The following is a 20,919-nucleotide window of genomic DNA, read 5'->3' on the forward strand; positions in this document are numbered from 1 at the left end:
AAGGTGAGAGGAGGATGGAGTCAGCGGGGCGACGTCATGTACTGGCGCGTCCAGGGCGTGTCCACGCGTGCTCTAGCGTGTTCTGGGCGTCCTGGGCGCGTCGTGTGCTGGCTGTTGCACGCATCTCCTCGGTCGATGGCATGCATCAGTAGGTGCAGGAGAGTGGGGGCGAGCTCAAGGACATGGTGAGAGGGACCAGAGAGGAGTGAAGATGATGATGGCATGGTGAGTGACATAGGGCTCGGCATGGTCTGGGTTTTGATCATTTTCATGAAAGAGCAGTGGTACCAATGCCTGGCATTGTTCAGGGGATGCAAGGAGAAGTCAATGATGATAATAGGTGTGATGGTTTAGTCTAAAACCTGCTGGTTAATAGCATGTGTGTAGTTGACAGGTTAGTGCATGCCAAGTGTTCGACACAATGGCCGCAAGAAGCTAATTTTGGAATTTTGGCACTAAATTTTATGGGTGTGTCTCACATAATGTTTGGCACCTCCTGATGGTGTTGGTTTGAAAAATGGAAGAGGTTTGAGAAAATCCAAAATGAGTATGATCTTAAATCTGCTTTGGTGTTGCAACTTTGCTTGATTATATTAAGCAATTGTCAAAGAATTTGTAAGGTTGGTCTTTACCAAAGATGATCCTCTTGATGAGTTCTTGGATGAGGTGCAAAGAGTTGAGGAAGTCTAGATTAAAAATCTCTTAATACAGAGGCTCAAATTAGGTAAGATGTTAAAATTGGCAGATTTGACCATTATCATATGTGAGTGAGTTTTGATTTTTCTTTTGATTTGTTTTGCATTTATTTGATTCAAATGTTATTATTTTGAGTTTAGTTATGTTTCCAAACCACTGGCACAAGGTAAAATGGCCTAGGTTAAATATTTACAAAAATAGCCATAGGCTCATATGAGTTGATATTCTTATTTTCTTTTCTTTTCATTTGTTTCTCTTTGATTCACTTAGGCATGGTTTAGGGTTCATTTAGTGTTAGATTGGATTTAGTAATGGTTTCAAATCATTTAGCTAAAGTACAAATGGCATAGATCAAGATTTGTAATTATTGCTATATGCCCACATATGCTTTTCCTTTTCTTTTGTTTTCTTTTTATTTGTTCCTCTTTGGTGTTGAAAAGGTAGGGTTTAGGGTTTAGAAACATGTTCAATACATCAAACAAACTATCATGGCAAAAATCACATCATACATACTTGAATACTATGCATATCAAGTGATTCAATTAAAGTTTTTGTTGGCTCCAAAATTTGAAATAAGTGAAATTTATTTTCTTCTTTGTCTTAAAATTTGGGATGTTACAAACCCTTCCCCCTTAAACAAAATCTCATCCCGAGATTTAAGAAAAGTTAGGAACCTAAGAGAGATTGGGCAATTGGGTTAACAGGAAAACATACTTTGCATGGCATGGGGTGCTTCCTGAGCTTCTGTGGCATTCATACGGTAGAAACGACCGTTGCGGTTGTTCGGGTTCCTTCCAGTTGAGACACGGCGTTGCTGCTGAGCAGGTGCAGCGGTATTGGGAGCAGTCTTTTCTAGCTTCTTGGGGCACTCATTGGAGTAGTGACCCACAACTCCACATTCATAACAAGTCACAGTTGACTTGTCCTTTGGGGCAATGGGGGTAGCATTGCTTCCAGTCCTTGGGGCAGGGTTGGCGTTGTTGTTGTTACCGGTATGGTTGTTGTTGTTTTTGTTGTTGTTGTTGTTGTTGGGGTGGTTGTTGTTGTTGTTGCTTCCGAGCTTCGGGTGTCCTCCATTGTGGTTGGTGAAGTTTGGACGGAACATCTGAGCAGGTGGCTTGTTGTGTCTTGGGGCAAATCCTCCAGGTGAATTGTTGCGGTACTTCTATGCATTGCTGGGTCCATTCTGGTTCATCATACGGCGCTTGCGGTTCTCATTGGCTTGATGGAGCTTTCCTTCCATCTGGATGGCAGAGTCTACAAGGGCTTCCAGGTCAGCAAAGGGGATGTTCACAAGTATAGTCTGCATCTCATCGTGCAGTCCATTCAGAAATCTTTCCTTCCTCTTCTCGTTTGTGTCGGTCTCATCCGGGGCGTACCTAGACAGAGTGAGGAACCTTTCACGGTATTCCACCATGGACATCCTTCCTTGTTTGAGTTCGTGGAACTCATCCCTCATCTTCTTAATCAAACCCTGGGGTACATGGTACTTGCTGAACTTGAGCTTGAAGTCTTCCCAGGTCATCATTTGTCCTGCATTCATTGCACGGGCACTGGTCCACCAGGCTCTGGCAGGTCCTGACAGGTAGTGGGTGGCAAACAGTACTTTCTCTGCAGCTTCAACTCCTGCATCTTCCAAGTTGTTCTCCATTGATTGGAGCCAGTCATCTGCATCTAGCGGATCTTCAGTCTTGCTGAACATGGGAGGGTTAGTGTTCTTGAAATTCTTCAACTTGGATCCAGGATGATCCTGATGTCCATGGCCTTGGTTGTTCTGGGCTAGCTGCTGTAGTACGACAAGGTTGGCTTGTCGCTCAGCTCTTTCAACTTCTCTATCTGCCATCATCATCTGTAGCATCTGCAGCATTGCATCTTGGTTGGTGCTGCGGGTTGGAGGGGCCATCTGAATATTTGAGGTAGATCATAAGATAAGAGGGAATTTTCTATGGTTTGTTTGGTTTAAAGTTTAAAAAGTTTCAAAACTTGAGTAGTGTTGAGGGGGTAAAAACCAACAACACTTTTTCATTCATACCAATCATCACACATTACAAAGCTAACACACTGTTGGTTTTAAGAACCATTCATTCGTTCTACGATACAAGGGGACAGATACAAACTCACACCTACGCGAGTGCTTTAGTAATACTACTCTTCATCAGGAATGGTAGGTTCTTCGCCTTCATGGGTAATGTGCTTGGCGAAAAATGCGAGCGTTGTCCAACTCCTTGCGGGTCTTGTACAACATGATGTCCAGGTATGCCACATAGTGGTTCATCTCCGGGTGTGGTGGCGTGGTGATTGGCCTTCCCATGGGATCATGTCTTGGGTAGTATAAGAAGCGAGTGTTCTTGATCTTGTTCACATTTTGTCCACACAGACGGGCAATTGCTTCCTGCATGGCTTTGGCTATTCCTTCCTTCCAAGTGTTTCCCTTTACAGAAAATCATATGGTTTCCCAAATTGGGGCTCCCAATTTGCCTCTCAGATCTGCAGTAACTTCGCATTGAGGTTGTCTCCCTGACTGATTATTGAGTGGCACTCCAAAGAACTCGGGATACAGGCGTCCTAAATATTCAACTAGTTGCTCCAAATTCTTCTCGATCATTAGGTCTCCTCCGTGGCCAAGCTGATAGGACTCATAGTGGTACTCCATCTGTGAGTAATTAGGATGAGTAAGTTAGAGAAGTGATCAAGTGTGTAAAATTTTATGTAGAATTACAAGGAAAAGTAGAGCATGGATTTCTCAGTTTGAAAAGATCTCAAGGATAAGAGTGAGAATAAGTTTTCATAAATATTCACTTCATTTGTTTTGAAACTAAGTTTTTCAGACGTCCATTCTAACTAGGGCCTCCTAAGGTCAAAAAATGGCTTTGATACCAACTTGTCAACACACAGACTTTTAAATCTAGATGCCTATTATGCCATACACCGCAATCCCAGGAATATTGTTTTTGCGAGAAATAATAGATTGATATCACAGAACATCATTCATTACAAACCATAATAGTCTTACATCAAAGGATCACATGATCCAGTCTTAATACAACAGTTGATCTAATGATCAATTACATAGCACATAGCGGAAGAAACGTAGTAGCGGTCCATCTGTTCGATAGGCAACACTTGACGTCAGGAGTAGTCCTAGTTATCATAGACGTCCCGCTATCCATCCTCCTGGTACTGGTGCTCCTCTTCATAGTCTGGCCATTTGAATAGCCAGGGACAAAGCCATGAGTACTTTAAAGTAATCGCAAACTAATACTAATGTAAGCACTATCAACTATAGTCAGGGGGTTCTAAGCTCTAGGTTCATTTGCATAAAGCCAGTTTTATTTCATAAGCACTTCAGTAGTAAAAGACTCTTTATTTGCCTAACTAACTCAAGTGGGAACATTAGTGTCATTCCCACAACTCTGTTGTTATTCAAGTCAAATTCACCTTTCAAGTTCAAGTCACAAGTCACCAGTCACATGTAACATTTTTGAAAAAGTTCTGATGACGGAACAGTATGGCCTTTCCAACTGCCCATAACCGCGGGCGCGGCTATTCGAATAGGTTTACACTCTGCAGAGGTCGCACACTTTTGCCACAACATTTGCAATAATCCGTCAGGGGTAACTGGCCCTGATTTATCACACTCAGTGTGCGGACTACCAACCATAACCTTTCACTTACATACCCTAGTATAGGCACATCTCCCCATGAGCTTGGCCTCCCAGCCATGGAAAACCGCCATCCTGGGAACTGCACAGGGGTTGGGTAGGACATTCACCTCATTTCACATCATGTCACTTTCAACGGAGGCAGCCTCGGCATAACCCATATGACGCTTGTTTAGAGGGAACCCATACTAAAGCACATAAATTTCCAGTTAAGCCCTACCCATGATCAGGTATTGTAGGGGTACTCTAAAATTGGAATGGTATCGCATCCGAACCCAACCATCAGTTTTTGTAAAATTCACCATGTCATTCACAAGTCATATTCATCTTCAAAACTTTCAATAGAATGACTCATCATTCTAAGGTTTTCAAAAATCATTTGATTCATATGTTCCCATCTAGAGTAGTGAATTTTGGTTTAGTACTAGCAACTAATCATGAGGTGTGCTAACTAAGTTTTAGCTCTCTAGGCTAAGTTTGAAGTTCTGGTAGTATTCTACCTCTAGACCAATGTCACTTATAATAAAAAGCTTTGGTAAACAAAGTAAAATTAAAACAAGATAAAACTTGGGTTTGGATGAATAAGACTTTAAATACCAATACTAGTGCCATAGTCTCTTGCACTAGTAACTTGGCAATAGTAGAACTTGCATTGGTAATAGCTTGCCTTGGTTGGTGTATTGATCAAAGTGTTCTTCTTCTTCGTAGAAGACTTCCTCTTCCTCGTAGCCTTCGGTACTAGCGTCTATAAATGGATACGAGGTAACAATCACCAAACAATACTTAAGTACTTAACAATCAAGTGGCTCACTCAAGCTAATCTAGCATCACACCATTCTTAACATGATGGTTGGCTTTGTTTCCTTTTAAGAAAAATAATTTCCTCTCATTGAAATATTGATTAGGGTTTCTAGTTATTTCCTTTGAGAAATAATTTCCTCTCATTGAATATTACTAAGATTTAATATCCTCAAATAGTAAAGTATGAACTCATGTTGACCAAAGTCACCACTTTATAATTATCATTTGGGGAAAATGATTTAAATGAGGTATTACACCTCATGCAATTTAAACACTACTATGGAAACAAGTTAATATCATTAAGTAATTAAACATGAGGTTATATAGGCCAAGGTCATCACCTCATATTGGATTACTTAGGACTTTGATTTAAATGAGAGGATACCTCTCATACTATTTAATAAATAATATTGGGGAATTTAATTGGACTAAAAATGGCCACATAGCCATTATTTTGCTCTATCCCATGATCATTTGAAACAACCATCAGATAGACAATATGAAATGTGATTTTTGAGAGTTGGAATCAACTCAAAATAATTCATGGTTGATTTTATAAAACTGTTTGAAATCTGAAAACCTCCTGCCTTGTTATTTTTATTGCAAGTGATCTATAATGAATCAAGAGTTGAGACCAGTGGGGTTTGCTATATAATTTCATAAGCTTTGCAAAAATATAAAATTTATCAATTTTTGATTAGTAGATTTTGTTATATTTAAATTTGAATCAAGCACCAGTATTGAAGTTAGATTTAAACGATTTAAACGAATTTGAAACTGTGGGCTCGCGCGGGAAAACTAAACGGGCCGGCCCAACTGTGCTCCAGTGCGCAGCGGGCCGCCTAACAGCGGACCCCACATGTCAGCGGGTCTTCGATCACCGAAACGGTACGCGTGCGGAGAGCCACAGGATTAGAGCGCGATGCAACGACGCATGATCGTCGTCATCGCCGACGAGATCCTTCCCTGGCCGTGGCGAGCCTAGGGGGTCGGCGACTCACCGGAGCTCCAGCGGTCGTCGGCGAGGAAGCAGGGCGAGGTTGCGAATGACGGCGGTTCTCATGGTACAAGTGGCAGCTCCTGGGGCGGCTCCAGTCGACGGCTCCTTCTACGGCGGCTCCGCGGACTCCGGCGAGCAATTGGCGAGCTACGGGTGAAATTGGGAGGTGGCGCTGCTCGAGGAGAGGTTCTGAGAGGAGAGAAATGGATTGGTGTGAAAGAAATGACCAGGGGAGCGCTCTATTTATAGGGTCGAGGGGGTGCTACGGCTCACAGGCATGGCGGTGGTGACGACGGCGTTCGGGGCGGCGAAGGGGCAAGGCAAGGACGTGGAACTGTTCACTAGGTCAGGGCGGGCACGACGCGCGTCATGGCGTTGAAAATGGTGGACGAGGGCGTGCGGGTGACATCGTCGCCCTCGCAGTACCGGGGCGGAGGACGGTGACGATGGCGATGGCGACACGGCGGGGGAGCGAGAGAGGAGATGTCTGGCGGCTAGCTGGTGGCGTGGCGCGTCTACTGGCGAGCGTTGAAGGTGAGAGGAGGATGGAGTCAGCGGGGCGACGTCATGTACTGGCGCGTCCAGGGCGTGTCCACGCGCGCTCTAGCGTGTTCTGGGCGTCCTGGGCGCGTCGTGTGCTGGCTGTTGCAGGCGTCTCCTCGATCGATGGCATGCATCAGTAGGTGCAGGAGAGTGGGGGCGAGCTCAAGGACATGGTGAGAGGGACCAGCGAGGAGTGGAGATGATGATGGCATGGTGAGTGACATAGGCCTCGACATGGTCTGGGTTTTGATCATTCTCATGAAGGAGCAGTGGTACCAATTCCTGGCATTGTTCAGAGGATGCAAGGAGAAGTCAATGATGACAATAGGTGTGATGGTTTAGTCTAAAACCTGCTGGTTAATAGCATGTGTGTAGTTGGCAGGTTAGTTCATGCCAAGTGTTCGACACAATGGCCGCAAGAAGCTAATTTTTGAATTTTGGCACAAAATTTTATGGGCGTGTCTCACATAATGTTTGGCACCTCCTGATGGTGTTGGTTCGAAAAATGGAAGAGGTTTGAGAAAATCCAAAATGAGTACGATCTTAAATCTTCTTTGGTGTTGCAACTTTGCTTGATTATATTAAGAAATTGACAAAGAATTTGTAAGGTTGGTCTTTACCAAAGATGATCCTCTTGATGAGTTCTTGGATGAGGTGCAAAGATTTGAGCAAGTCTAGATTATAAATCTCTTAATACAGAGGCTCAAAGTAGGTAAGATGTTAAAATTGGCAGATTTGACCATTATCATATGTGAGTGAGTTTTGATTTTTCTTTTGATTTGTTTTGCATTTCTTTAATTCAAATGTTATTATTTTGAGTTTAGTTATGTTTCCAAACCATTGGCACAAGGTAAAATGACCTAGGTTAAATATTTACAAAAATAGCCATAGGCTCATATGAGTTGATATTCTTATATTCTTTTCTTTTTATTTGTTTCTCTTTGATTCACTTAGGCATGGTTTAGGGTTCATTTAGTGTTATATTGGGTTTAGTAATGGTTTCAAATCATTTAGCTAAAGTACAAATGGCATAGGTCAAGATTTGTAATTATGGCTATATGCCCACATATGCTTTTCCTTTTCTTTTGTTTTCTTTTTATTTGTTCCTCTTTGGTGTTGAAAAGGGTAGGGTTTAGGGTTTAGAAACATGTTCAATACATCAAACAAACTATCATGGCAAAAATTACATCATACATACTTGAATACTATGCATATCAAGTGGTTCAATTAAAGTTTTTGTTGGCTCCAAAATTTGAAATAAGTGAAATTTATTTTCTTCTTTGTTTTAAAATTTGGGATGTTACATGCTTTGACGCTTGTACCTCTTGAATATTTCTTGAGGTGCATGGGCATCCCCAAGATTGAGATTTTGTCCATTCTTCATCTCATCACATCATTCTTCTCTCCCTACACTTGAAACTTCCTTCATACAAAACTTCACACAACTCTTCATTAGCAGCATTAGTACAATTAAAATAAACAAATTCACTTGGGTTTATTAATAACATATATCAACCATATATTAAGGCATTATCTACTGTAGCAACTCTTCAAAAAGCTCTTTGATAAAAAAAAACTAAAAAAAAGAGATTTAAGAGGCGAATGCAAATAGTGCAGAAATTTGTCAAAACAGAACATCAGGTAAATATCGATTTTTTAGAAAATCCTACATTGCTCATCTTGAAAAGTGGTAAACTAACTAAAGTTATATAATAACATGGGGAATATGCATAAAAATGGCAGCTCAAAATTCCACTCTGGATATTTATACGAATTTTATGGTAACATCACAAAATCTATTTTCTGGACAGCAACTTCCTCAAATCTTACTTTCTTCCTATTAGAGGCTATTCTTGGCACAAAAACAAAATAAAAATGATAAGAAGAGGTTATTACAGAGGTAATAACTTCCAAGACTCAACAAAATAAAAAATTACAGAAATAAAACAATGGGTTATCTCCCAAGAGTGCTTTTCTTTAGCGCCTTTCAGCTAGGCTCGTAATTTGAGAAGATGCTCACATAAGAATTATGAATTGAAGGAAAAGAGAGCATCAGGGAGCAAATATCAAACACATTTAAGTCTAACCCACTTCATATGCATGGGAATCTTGTATGCAAATAAATCCACAAAGAACAAAGTGACAAGCATAGGAAGATAAAGCAATAGTAACTTCAAAACTTTTAGCATATAGAGAGATGTTTTAGTACCATGAAAACTTCTACAACCATATTTTTCTATTTCATAATAACTTTTAGTAGCATCATGAATAAAACTAACAGTATAACTATCACCTAAAACATTCTTATCATGAGTCGCATGCGTAAAATTATTACTCCCCACATAAGCATAGTCATTCTTATTAATTGTAGTGGGAGCAAATTCAACAAAATAGCTATCATCATTATTCTCATCACCATAATCATCAAATATAGGAGGCATATTGTAATCAATATTAGTTTTCTCCTCAATAGTAGGTGGACTGAAAATATCACATTCATCATTGTAATCATCATATATCGGAGGTATAGTATCATCATAAGAAATAAAGTAGTTATCTTCCAAAGTGTGCTCATTTGTAAATATATCATCATTGGAAGGAATATGGATAGTAATAATAGTACAGAAATTATTAACATCATCATTTTTAGAATTGGTACCAAAGAGATTTTTAATATCAAAGTAGTGTGCTTTTCCCAATCATGATCACTACTATAGGTAATAGGCATAGGAACATCATCGAGTTCAGACTCATCAAAAACTATAATAGGAGCATCATGTTTAGGAGAAAATACCGTTTCCTCTCTCCATTTACTCCTCATTCTCTTCTTCTTCTTAGGAGGGAGAGGCTTGAAAGGGAGGTTCTCCACATATCCTGATTTATTCTCAGAAACAATAGAAGAAACTTTGGAGGATTTCTCCTTTTCATTAATAAGAGCAAAGCACATATTAGTCCTGCCATATTTTGGTAAAGTTTCATCTTTTACAATATTTTGTATGTAAGAATTTGCATGGCAATTATGAACACAATAAAGATGACATCCATGTAGGAAGCTATTCATATCAAGAGCACTCATATCTACCAAAGAAGTTTTTCTTGATAACTCTTCACACCCCAAAAATAATGTAAGTTCATCATGTTGATTAGGAGTGATGATGTCATCACGATACAAATTTGCAGTACTCATTGGATTCGAAAGGCTATTATCATGGCCTGAGCATTGAAAATTGAAATGACCTACTTCATAGCAAAGTTCACAAACAAAAGGGTAGAGGGCACAAACTTTTTTACCAAGATAATTTAAAGCCCTGTCCCACATTCTAGTTTTTTCATTCCTGTGATGGATACAATATTCTTTTTCGATTTGATTCTTTTCATAAGGTCTAAGTACTCCACAAAAATTAACATGCTTATAAGAAATAGTACTTTCAGAAGTTTGAGCATGTGTATTGCAATCATTAATAACAGTTTCAGTTTTCATGCAAGTGTCTTTATAAGGTTCATGATACATGTCCCAATTTACTTTACGAACATTAATATGAGAAGCAAAAGCTCTACAGAAATCAACAATAATTTTAGGATCAATACCATATTTAGCACTAAGTTCTTGAAAATCAGCAGTTTCAGCGAAAAACTTAATGCAATCTATATGCACTTCATGAGGATGATAAAATTTAAAGTAAAAGAGAGATTAAAGCTCCTTCCACTCCAAATGATGAGGATAATTTAGTAGCTGATACCACTCCCTTGCTTTGTCCTTAAGTTACAATGGAAATAATTTCTTCATGGAATTTTCCCTTGATAAACCTGTAACTTTAAACAACTCACAAAGTTCTTTAAGTTTCGACAAGTGATCACTTGGATGGACTGTTCCATCCCCTGCATAACGTTCATCCATGACCTTTTCAAAAAAAATCATAGGTATTTTAAAAGGAATATTTCAGTAGGTTGATTTAAGATATCATAAACATCATTATAATTATCACATATGGGAGCTAAAATATCATCAGAGCAAATTTTCTCCTCTAAAGCTGGGGGATTAAAAATATCATAAAAACTAGCTTCCTCAAGCTTAGACTTTTTCATAGTATTAGCAATAATAGTGTTCACAGCATTCATACCAATAACATTACTATTAGCATGCGAGTAAAGTTTCATAGGTTTTTTAATTTTCTCTTCAAACACCTCATGTCCTAACTCAAGATAAATACTATAAAGCTCTCTAATTTTGTTGTTGTTTTCTATTAAGCCTAACTAGTGAAAATAAAAACAAGAAATAAAAAGATGTAATTGCAGAATCTAAAGGAAATAACTCCGAGGACTCACCAGCAACTAAAAAACTTAGTAGCCATAGGATGTGAGTACCTTTTACCTTACCTCCCCGGCAACGGCGCCAGAAAAGAGTTTGATGTCTACGCACGCTTCTATTCTTGTAGACAGTGTTGGGCCTCCAATTGTAGAGGTTTGTAGAACAACAACAAGTTTCCCTTAAGTGGATCACCTAAGGTTTATCGAACTCAGGGAGGTAGAGGTCAAAGATATCCCTCTCAAGCAACCCTGCAATTATGATACAAGAAGTCTCATGTGTCCCCAACACACCCAATACACTTGTCAGATGTATAGGCGCACTAGTTCGGCGAAGAGATAGTAAAATGCAAGTGATATGGATGAATATGAGTGGTAATAACAATCTTAAAAAAATATGGCAGCAAGTAAACAAGCAGTAAAACAGTAAATAAACGGTGATTCGATGTTTGGAAACAAGGCCTAGGGATCATACTTTCACTATTGGTCACTCTCAACAATGATATCATAAAGGAATATAAATATAAGCACTTCACTATGCTACTCTGAACTACTCTCCGGCTGGATAACGAACACTAATTCACCGCGTAGGGCTGCAAAAGCAAATCTTAAAGATGTATTTCCAAGTACTAATGAACACCCCACTCAGTCACTTTGAGCATTCATAGGAGGTACTAACTCACCACAATTTCATAGAGACATCCAACTCAAATCATAATTCAGTGAACAAGTATTCTGCGAAATATAGCCTAAGAGACCCACACGGTGCACACACCGTCACCTTTACACACGTGGGTTAAGGAGTCTCCGGAGATCACATAAGTAAAATTCACTTGAATAGCATAATGACATCTAGATTACAAAGCTCATGATCACATAAAGATCCCACCATGGGAGAGAGAGATAAACCACATAGCTACCGGTTGAACCCTCAGCCCCGGGAGAGAACTACTCACTCCTCATCATGGGAGTCAGCAATGGCGATGGAGATTGCGGTGGAGTCAATGGAGATGTCTCCTTGGGCAATTCCCCGTCCTGGCAGGGTGCCGGAACAAAGACTTTTGTCCCCCGAATCTTGTCTGCAACGGTGGCGGAGCTACAGAAATTTTCGTGGATGGAGGCTGATTCCTCTAGGGTTTTTGCGTCAGGGGGTGTTTATAGGCGGAAGGGCGAGGTCGGTGGAGGCCTGGTGGCCCCATACCACCCCTAGGCGCGGGCTAGGGCCAGGCTGCGCCTAGGCATGGTCTGGCCACCCTGTGGCCTTCCTCCGTCTCTTCCTTGGATTATGTCTTCGCTCCGGGAAAAATAGGAATTTTGGCTTTTGTTTCGTCCAATTCCGAGAATATTTCCTGTACAACTTTTCTGAAATACAAAACAACAAAAAACAGAGAACTGGCACTGTAGCATCTTGTCAATAGGTTAGTTCCGGAAAATGCATAAAGTGCCACGAAGTGTAAACAAAACATATATGAATTGGTGTAAAACAAGCATGGAGCATAAAAAATTATAGATGTGTTTGAGGCGTATCAAAGAAATATGATCACAATAGCTAAAAGGCAAAGTAAAAAATAGCAATGAGCTACTATTGTCTCGTGATTTGGCATATGCTAACCTAGCAGCAGTAGGAGCTTGCCAAACATTGGAGGATGAAGTTTTCGAAAGATTTAACATACTCATTATTATGAGATGTACTTTTTAGATAAAAAAGATAATGATAAGGATCAACCTATGATCCGTATAGTTTTGCCAAATCTTTCACAAAGAGTCAACAAAATAGCAAGATAACAAATCTCCCAATCACGCGATGAACGTAACCTGAAGAAGAGGAACGGATTCTAGCAAGCAACGTGATGATGATCAACACGCCTCAAACCTCAGCCTGATAATTCTTGATGCACACAAGAACCTTCATGCAACTTTATTCAACTGGATACACGGCAGCGCCGTCTCCAAAGGGATGATACACACGTCGACACAACTCGATGTCTAAACTCGAAATTTTGAACTCCCCTAAACCCTAGCCGCTGGTTCCTTTATATAGGAGACCAAAACTAGTCGGTTGCACAGGCCTAAACCGAAACATAAATAAATCCTAGATGGACCATAACATGACCTGGCTAAAAATAACATGGACACAAATAAAACATGCAACCGGCCCCAAGTACCTACATGGTTCAGTCACCTCCATGGACCGTCTCTAGCTTGGTGGAGTCCCGAAGTTGGGCTTCATCTCCTCCTTCATAGGAACACTAGGAGGTGCATAGATGCCCTCATCAGATAACAAGAAGAAGTTTGGATTTCTATTTATTTTCATGACAAGGCAATGATGATGATGAATGGTTATTAGAAGCATGATGTATATAAAAGTATATAGGCATGCTTAGTCCAACTTAAGTGGCTAGGTGACTGCAGAGATTCTTCACATCCCCGTATGTAAATCCTGATCCCGACGATCGAGTACTGAACCTGATGTTGAGTGGATAGTATTCTTTTTCCCTTGCGTGGGTTCTCTTGATGTTTCACACAATGAGGTTTTTGATGAGGCAATTCATGCAACATGAGTACGTATGATACGTACTAGTTCTCCATATTTCCCTCTAGGGTTTTGGAGTTTTGAGAGTTGAAACATAGATACTACGAGATATTAGACCGAGTGTTGGGAAACCATGTGTACATATGTTATCTCTCAACACCCCCCTTTATATATCTATGGACTGTATGAAGAGAGTACACCAATCAATAATATAGATCAGATCCTACTATTTTTATGTGTCTCTTTGCTTTCCACATTTGCGATTGCCTCGCTTGTACGGCCGACTACTTCAACTATGATCTGCTCTGCAAACCTAGACGGGACTTGGCAGCAACGGTTTGGAACAACTACTAAACTACATCAATTGAAGTTGACACACCAAGGTAAATGTCCTCTTATTATATAATAATTAAGTCAAGACTATTGTTTCATGACCAAGTAAAACTTATGCTAGAGAACAAAGTGTCGCAGTGCAGGAGAGCGATGCCACGTGGACCATGGAGTTGGTGGTAAACGCCAAGTGGGAAGACTTAGCATGGAATGGTAGAGTTAGAGATAGTACCGCTGAGTAATATGAGAGTGAAGAAGAGAAGACCTTATCGCTTTTTTGTTAGAACATGCACAACTAATAACGTATGTTAATGACATTGTTTGAGACAACGGACACTTATCACGTCAACGCGCAGACACTTGCCTAATGAAGCAGAAAATAGGGAGCACAAAAAAGCGTTGTTTTTCTCCATCGACAGACAGTGGCAACGACGGCGACGAAAAAAAGCAGCGACCACCAGAGCGGAAGGCTTCAACCACGAATCGTGCGCCGTCCATCCCCGAATCAACGGCTGGCAAGTCTTCACGCGGCTTTGAACGCTCCGAAACGATTAAATTAAGCTCGTCGCCGTCCCAAACGCAACTATTCCCGACACCCAGCATTTCCAATCCACCCTTTCTCTCTCCCCCTTCGCCGTCGCCGGCCGGCCGGAGAGAGGGGCACGCGGCGGAGCGAAGATGATGATGACCCGGGCCTCCATGGGGGCCATGGAGGGCGCGGCGGTGGACGAGATCGTGCGGCGCCTGGTCGACGGCGGGCGCGGCGGGCGCCAGGTGCAGCTGTCGGAGGCGGAGATCCGGCAGCTCTGCGTCGACGCCAAGCGCGTGCTCCTCTCCCAGCCCAACCTCCTCCAAATCCGCGGACCCGTCAAGATCTGCGGTGATTATCAATCAAATATTCTGTATTATAGTATTTGACCGCTCCTTTCCGGTTGCGCGTAGACGTAGTTTTTGCTGCTAATTTCCCTGGCGATGTGGAGAGTCATGGCGCGATTAGGTACATGTTGGTGCTGCTTTATGAAGTCTGGGGATACGAAAATGATGGATAGGGAGATGTTCTCTTGGCACCATAATGAGAATCCCTGATTTAAGCTCCATCGGTGTTAGATAATCATTAACCAAAATCAACCCTGCCAATTCTTTGGCCAGGACCAGAATTTTGGGTACTGTTTGGACTGGTTGCCAAAATTTGGCATGCCCATGTTCCTTAGACCAATCATGTTTATTTTCTTGCCAACATTGGCTAAAACATGGGGCAAGCATAAGCCTTCTATATGGTGGGGTAAGCTTGTGCTGAAACCCCTAAACAAGCTAAAGCTTAGTCATATGTGCTCGCATCTTGGCTGCAGACTTTATTTGCTTTACTAGGCTGACGGCATGTGGGTTTGCGATGGAATCATGAGTTAATTTGATGCTGTAAAAATAAAATCAGAATGAGGTAGGGTTATTGGTCAATGATGGGCACAATGGATGGTCCAGTCACTTCTCATCGCCCATTGAATGTGTTTACACGTGCTGGTCACTTCGTGATACATAGTGATGTTCTTTGTTCTACGCCTGGGTCTGGTCAAGATGCTATTTTTGTCTATACATTATTCCTTGTAGAAATTTCATTTCCACTTGCACACATAGCTAGTGAATAAAATTTAAGATCAAAGGGTTCAGACCTGGCTAACAATAAATGTAATAATCAGGGTTTTACAAAAAAAAAGGTACCGCCTCTGGTGTCCACGAAATACAAAGTAGCATCAGGAGGACATGCACCACACCCTACCGAACTAAAATAACCCAGTGATAGGAAAATTGCTAACCCTAAGCTACAAACCTACTTATAACACACCAAGACAAACTTGATGATAAAACCTCAGAAATTCATTATCCCTATTTCCACTCCACTAACCAACATAAGTTTGATGTTCAATGTGTGAGTTGCCTTCTCCACAAAACAATTTTATTCAAAATGTCTGTATGGTGCTTACCGTCAATTGTCTTTTTATTTCGAACTTCCCATAATGCCCAATATGTAGGCACAGCTTCACATACCACATCATCAGTTCTTTTGCATGCACTCTTCCCAGACCAAGTCATTGAACAAAGAAATCTTCCAGAGACTGAGGTGCTACCTCCCAGTGAGTTTTTTTTCCTAAAGACACCACACCAAACAGACAATTGGGCAGAGAAACAAGATATGGTTTATGGTCCCTACTTTGACATGATATTACATGATAACTCACCCCTGGTCAATTCCTTCTTTCAACCGAACAACTAATTGGAGATCATTATTGAAGACGTGCGTGAGATTTTTTTTGATCTTTATCGGGATTTTTGCAGACCACAATCTACATATCAACCATTCTGTCACTGGCAACTCCTGAAGACCAACTTTCTATAAATGGTTCTTGTTGAGAAGTGGCCATTCTTGTTTATCTCTTGGCCCCAACTGATAACATTCTCAATTGCACTTGCTACGAGTTCACAAATTATTCCACGGGTTAACCTCTGCTTCTCCTGCCTTCTTTGATCCACGGGTTGGCCCCAACTGATAACATTCTCAATTGCACCGGCTATGAGTTCACAAATTATTCCACGGGCTAACCTCTGCTTCTCCTGTCTTCTTTGATCCACCTACCAGATTCCATCCTGACAACAATCAACACCACCTTGGCATAGCTTTGGGAAAATTTGAAATAAAACATGAGATTGAATATTGCAAGTACAATTTGCTTAGCTTTACCATTCTACACATTATCTGCTACGGAGCTTTGTTTACTATGTCTGTCAGGTGATCTCGTTTGTGTGGTAAGGAGTTACTTTTGGACAAAGATGCATCGATCTTCTATTACTTTTTCATTTTTTCTATAAATTATATCTGCAGATCATGCCAGAGAACTCTTAGCCTTATGAGTTATGATGATACCTTGCAGGTGATATTCATGGTCAATTTGTTGATCTTCTGAGGTTGTTTGATTTGGGTGGTTATCCTCCAACTTCAACTTACGTATTCCTCGGAGACTATGTAGATAGAGGCAAACAGAGCTTGGAAACTATATGCTTGCTGCTGGCATACAAAATAAGGTATCCTGACAAGGTTTTCCTGTTACGGGGGAACCATGAAGATGCAAAAATCAACAGAGTTTATGGTTTCTATGATGAATGCAAGAGGAGGTTCAATGTTCGGCTGTGGAAGATATTCTCTGATTGCTTCAACTGCCTGCCTATTGCAGCACTCATTGACGACAAGATATTGTGCATGCATGGTGGCCTTTCACCTGAACTGGATAACCTAGACCAAATAAAGGATATTGAGAGGCCGGCTGAAATTCCTGATTACGGTCTCCTGTGTGATTTGCTTTGGTCTGATCCTAGCCCCAGTGGAGAAGGATGGGGGGAGAGCGACAGAGGTGTTTCATATACGTTTGGCGCAGATAAACTTATAGAGTTCTTGGAGAAGAATGATCTTGATCTTATATGCCGAGCCCATCAGGTTTGTGAAAACTTGCTCTTCGTTTTTATTCTTTTAGAGAACTCCGATTATTATTATTGTTAAGATTTATCTCACGATTCTTGCATTACTATGAATGCCCCTAGGTGGTAGAAGATGGTTATGAGTTCTTCGCACAGAGGAGATTAGTCACAATCTTCTCAGCTCCAAATTATTGCGGGGAATTCGATAATGTAGGTGCTCTGCTGAGCATAGATGAAAACCTAATGTGTTCATTTCAAATATTGAAGCCAAATGAACCAGGCACACCACGTGTAAGAAGACAAATTCCGAATAAGGTAAATCAGCTAGCCTGAGATAGCATTCATATTTGTCTATGGTACTAGAAGTTGAACCATTAGAGATAGAATGTTTTGTCACTTCATTATCTTTTTTTAAATGGGGGCAAAAAAGGCTTTGCCCGATTTGATTAATTAAGGAGAAGGTTTACAAGACCATAAAAGTAGTTTATTACAAGGATTACTCTCCCGGCATCAAATCGCCCAAGCGCTTGCACCCGCCAAAACCCATAAACGTGCCTCATATTTGATCCTATCGGAAACTACTTGCGAGTTGCGAGTGATCATGTTTATTGTGGAACACCCAAGCGTTTGTCATTTCATTATCATGTTTGACTAGAATATCAGGAAAATAGGAACCATGATTTACGGAACGAAAGAAAGTTTGGCTATAATGCTCGGTGTACTCTAGCTATTTGATAAGGAAAAGGCTTTGTTTCCGTCGGAGGATCGGGCGCTAGCAACCTCCGGACGCGCGGCCATCCGATCTGCATCGCTAGGCACCGAACGTCTTCCTTCCGCCAGTAGTCCAACTTTTCTTTGCGACACACACTTCATGCGGGACCCACATACGAAAGCGACGCTTCTTCTCGCTGTTCTGGCTCAGACTTTCTCTGCCCCGCTTTTCTCCTCCTCGCCATGGCACCTCCTGCTGGCTGCCTCTCCCCTCCATGAATCCGCACCAACCCCTCGCCATATTCTGCAAGACGCCAGATCCCAACACCCTTGGGACCTTGCCGGACACCCGCACCCCCGCGACCGCCCCGTACCCTAGGGACCTTACCGGATCCCCATGACCACGGCGACCTCGCTGGATATCCATGGCGGCGCAGTCTCCACGGATCTTTCACCGCTGGCGCCGGTATCTCGCATTTTTCGACGAGGTCGCTGCGGAGCTACAAGCAGGGAGCGGCGGTGCTGCAATTGCCCGCCGGTGGAGCTGCAATTGTCTGCCGGCGGAGCTGCAATTGTCTGCCGGCAGAGCTACAACCTGTGGCCGGTGGAGCTGCAATCGTTCGCCGGTGGAGCTGCAACTAGCAAGCGGCGGTGCTACAATAGTATGCCGCCGGAGCTACAAGGAGCGGGCGACGGTACTGCAATTTCCTGCCGGCGAAGCTGCAAACAGGTGCGATGGTGCTGCAATTGCGTGGCAGCGGAGCTCCAGGAAGCAGGCGGCGGTGCTGCAATTGCCTGGCGGCGGAGCTCAAGGCTGCGGGCGGCGGTGCTGCAAGTGCCTAGTTGACGAGATTCAAGTAGCGAGCCACGGTGCTTCAACCTGTCAGCGCGGGAGCTGCAAATGGCTGCTGCCAGAGCTACAGGTGAGCGGCTGTGTGATGCTACCGCGGCCGTCTTCTCCGGCGATGGCCATGGTTCTCGGAGGAGAGGTGCCGCAGCTCTTTTTCTTATGAAGCTTTTTCGGATGTTTTTTCGGGGCGGAGGAGGGGTTAACGCTACGAAGCGGCAGAGCTTTTTTCGCCGGCGAACTGCTGCGACGAGCCTTGCAGGTGACTCCAGCTTCTTTCCACGGCCGGGAGGCGAGCGGCAGGGGAGCGGATGCGAAAGTGCTAGGACTAGTACTTTCTCTTTTTTTCTGAAGACAAAGCGATGCACGTGGGAGTGGGTCCCTATGACTAGTCAACCTCCAATTTCTGACCGTAGATGTGCAAGGATCTGACGACGGGGAACCCGGAGGTTCCGAGGCTCTGAGCCTCCGAAGGATCCTCAGCACTGTCCATTTGATAATATCAAAGTGTGCACAAGAAGCTATAAACCTAACATCCTATTTCAACACTGCCGAGAGAACATTCGCACATTAGCATAGTCCAAGTGTGAATTCCTGAGAAAAATGAATGGCACAAGATCTCCTGTGTTTTTATGGTTCTGTAAATTCTTCCATAGTCTAGACTCACCAAGCTTTGCCTTAATGAACATACAATAGCTGCAGTCTGAAATTCTACAGTATGCCAATACATCTGATGCCATCTCTCTTTTGTTTCTATATAACTAACTAGTTAGCTCTTGAATAAACCATGGGCATATGGGAACTTCGCGGAAGTATTACCACCACTGTTATTAACTGATCTCTTCAGCATCTTTGTTAGTTGAGCAACGGAGTGGATAAGTAGGTTGATGCTGTGCTATTCCCGCATATACCAGATCAGAATGGCATACAAAATGATATCTAGAAGATTACAGTTGACCTCATCTAAATTAACCCACCAAGTCCATACATTAAATCCTCCAATGTTACATATCTTGGGCAGTTAACCGTGAGCATCGAATATAGCTACATGTGAACCACTAAAGATGCAACTAATAGTAGTTTCTACATTGAGTAACGTATGGTGAATAAACTATCTGGTACTTGGTTAGACTTGAAACAAGTGGGTTTTTTTTTTTCTGGTCTCAAGCGTGGTAACTGATTGTATTTTCCTTTTTATTTAAACAGCCAGCAATTGCGGAAAGCGCCTGAAGAACATCAAATTCCTTCAATATTATTATTGTCAGCTCGAAGGGGGTGATCTGATCTATTGTTTAGATCCACCGGGGCGTGGCAATATGCATCCACCAGGCAATCATCTTGCTTAACCACCTTTATTGCTGAGCATTTGGTAAATGTCAATTGTTTCTGCACTCGCTCTTCTGTACAGAATTAGTCCGGATTCAGCAGCACCATCTGTTCTGACTGTTCTTCCTGCCGGCACAGCATCTTTTTTATAGTTACTTTTGTGATTTATATTTTTCTGTGGATGTGGATAGCTTTCCTTTTTTGATAGTTTTATTTGTCGTGTACTATTTGACTGATGTTTGTAGTTGATGTATCAACCAACTGTTTCTTCTGTACGATCTGTGGTTTGTGAAGAAAGGTCTCAGACGATGTGGCTTCTGACTTCTATCTATTGTTTCTTCTCTCCTTTCATTTCTTCATGTTTGGTCCACTAATCTACCATTTTATATAATGGTGAGCTTTCTGCAGTAGAGATAAAATCTGACAATGGAGTGAACAGAGGAAAGTGAATTCTCTATTTGTTTGAGGTGGATTTGAATTCCAGAAAAGCATGACAATATGCCTTCTTTAATTGGTACTATTACAATCTGCTTTGGTTTCTAGAGATAACACAACTTTTTATAACGACTTCATTTGAAAAAGTATATATTATTTTGTGTCTACTAGATTTTAGGGAACACATGATCTTGTTAAACCACCGATGCCAAAGGGCATTTACATATTTATTTATTTACTTCTGCTTCTGGAGACAGCACTATCA

The 20,919-nt window shown here is 41.8% G+C and overlaps 1 protein-coding gene across 1 annotated transcript; it reads left to right on the forward strand.

Annotated features, from left to right (window-relative positions):
• Positions 1-14,435: 14,435 nt before the first annotated feature.
• LOC127349201 (serine/threonine-protein phosphatase PP1) lies at positions 14,436-20,544 on the forward strand. Its single transcript, XM_051374979.2, has 4 exons — positions 14,436-14,750; positions 16,795-17,354; positions 17,459-17,650; positions 20,100-20,544. Exons 1-4 carry the CDS (start codon positions 14,549-14,551, stop codon positions 20,121-20,123), a joined length of 978 nt encoding a protein of 325 aa, XP_051230939.1. The 5' UTR covers positions 14,436-14,548; the 3' UTR covers positions 20,124-20,544.
• Positions 20,545-20,919: the final 375 nt, after the last annotated feature.

The sequence above is a fragment of the Lolium perenne genome, chromosome 1 (genome assembly GCF_019359855.2).
Source record: "Lolium perenne isolate Kyuss_39 chromosome 1, Kyuss_2.0, whole genome shotgun sequence".
Lineage (NCBI taxonomy): Eukaryota > Viridiplantae > Streptophyta > Magnoliopsida > Poales > Poaceae > Lolium > Lolium perenne.

Coding starts and splice junctions, on each gene's coding strand:
- LOC127349201 (XM_051374979.2), top strand. CDS start 14,549: ATGATGATGACCCGGGCCTCCATGGGGGCCATGGAGGGCGCGGCGGTG. Junction 17,355..17,458: donor TTATATGCCGAGCCCATCAG/GTTTGTGAAAAC, acceptor GAATGCCCCTAG/GTGGTAGAAGATGGTTATGA. Junction 17,651..20,099: donor GAAGACAAATTCCGAATAAG/GTAAATCAGCTA, acceptor TTATTTAAACAG/CCAGCAATTGCGGAAAGCGC.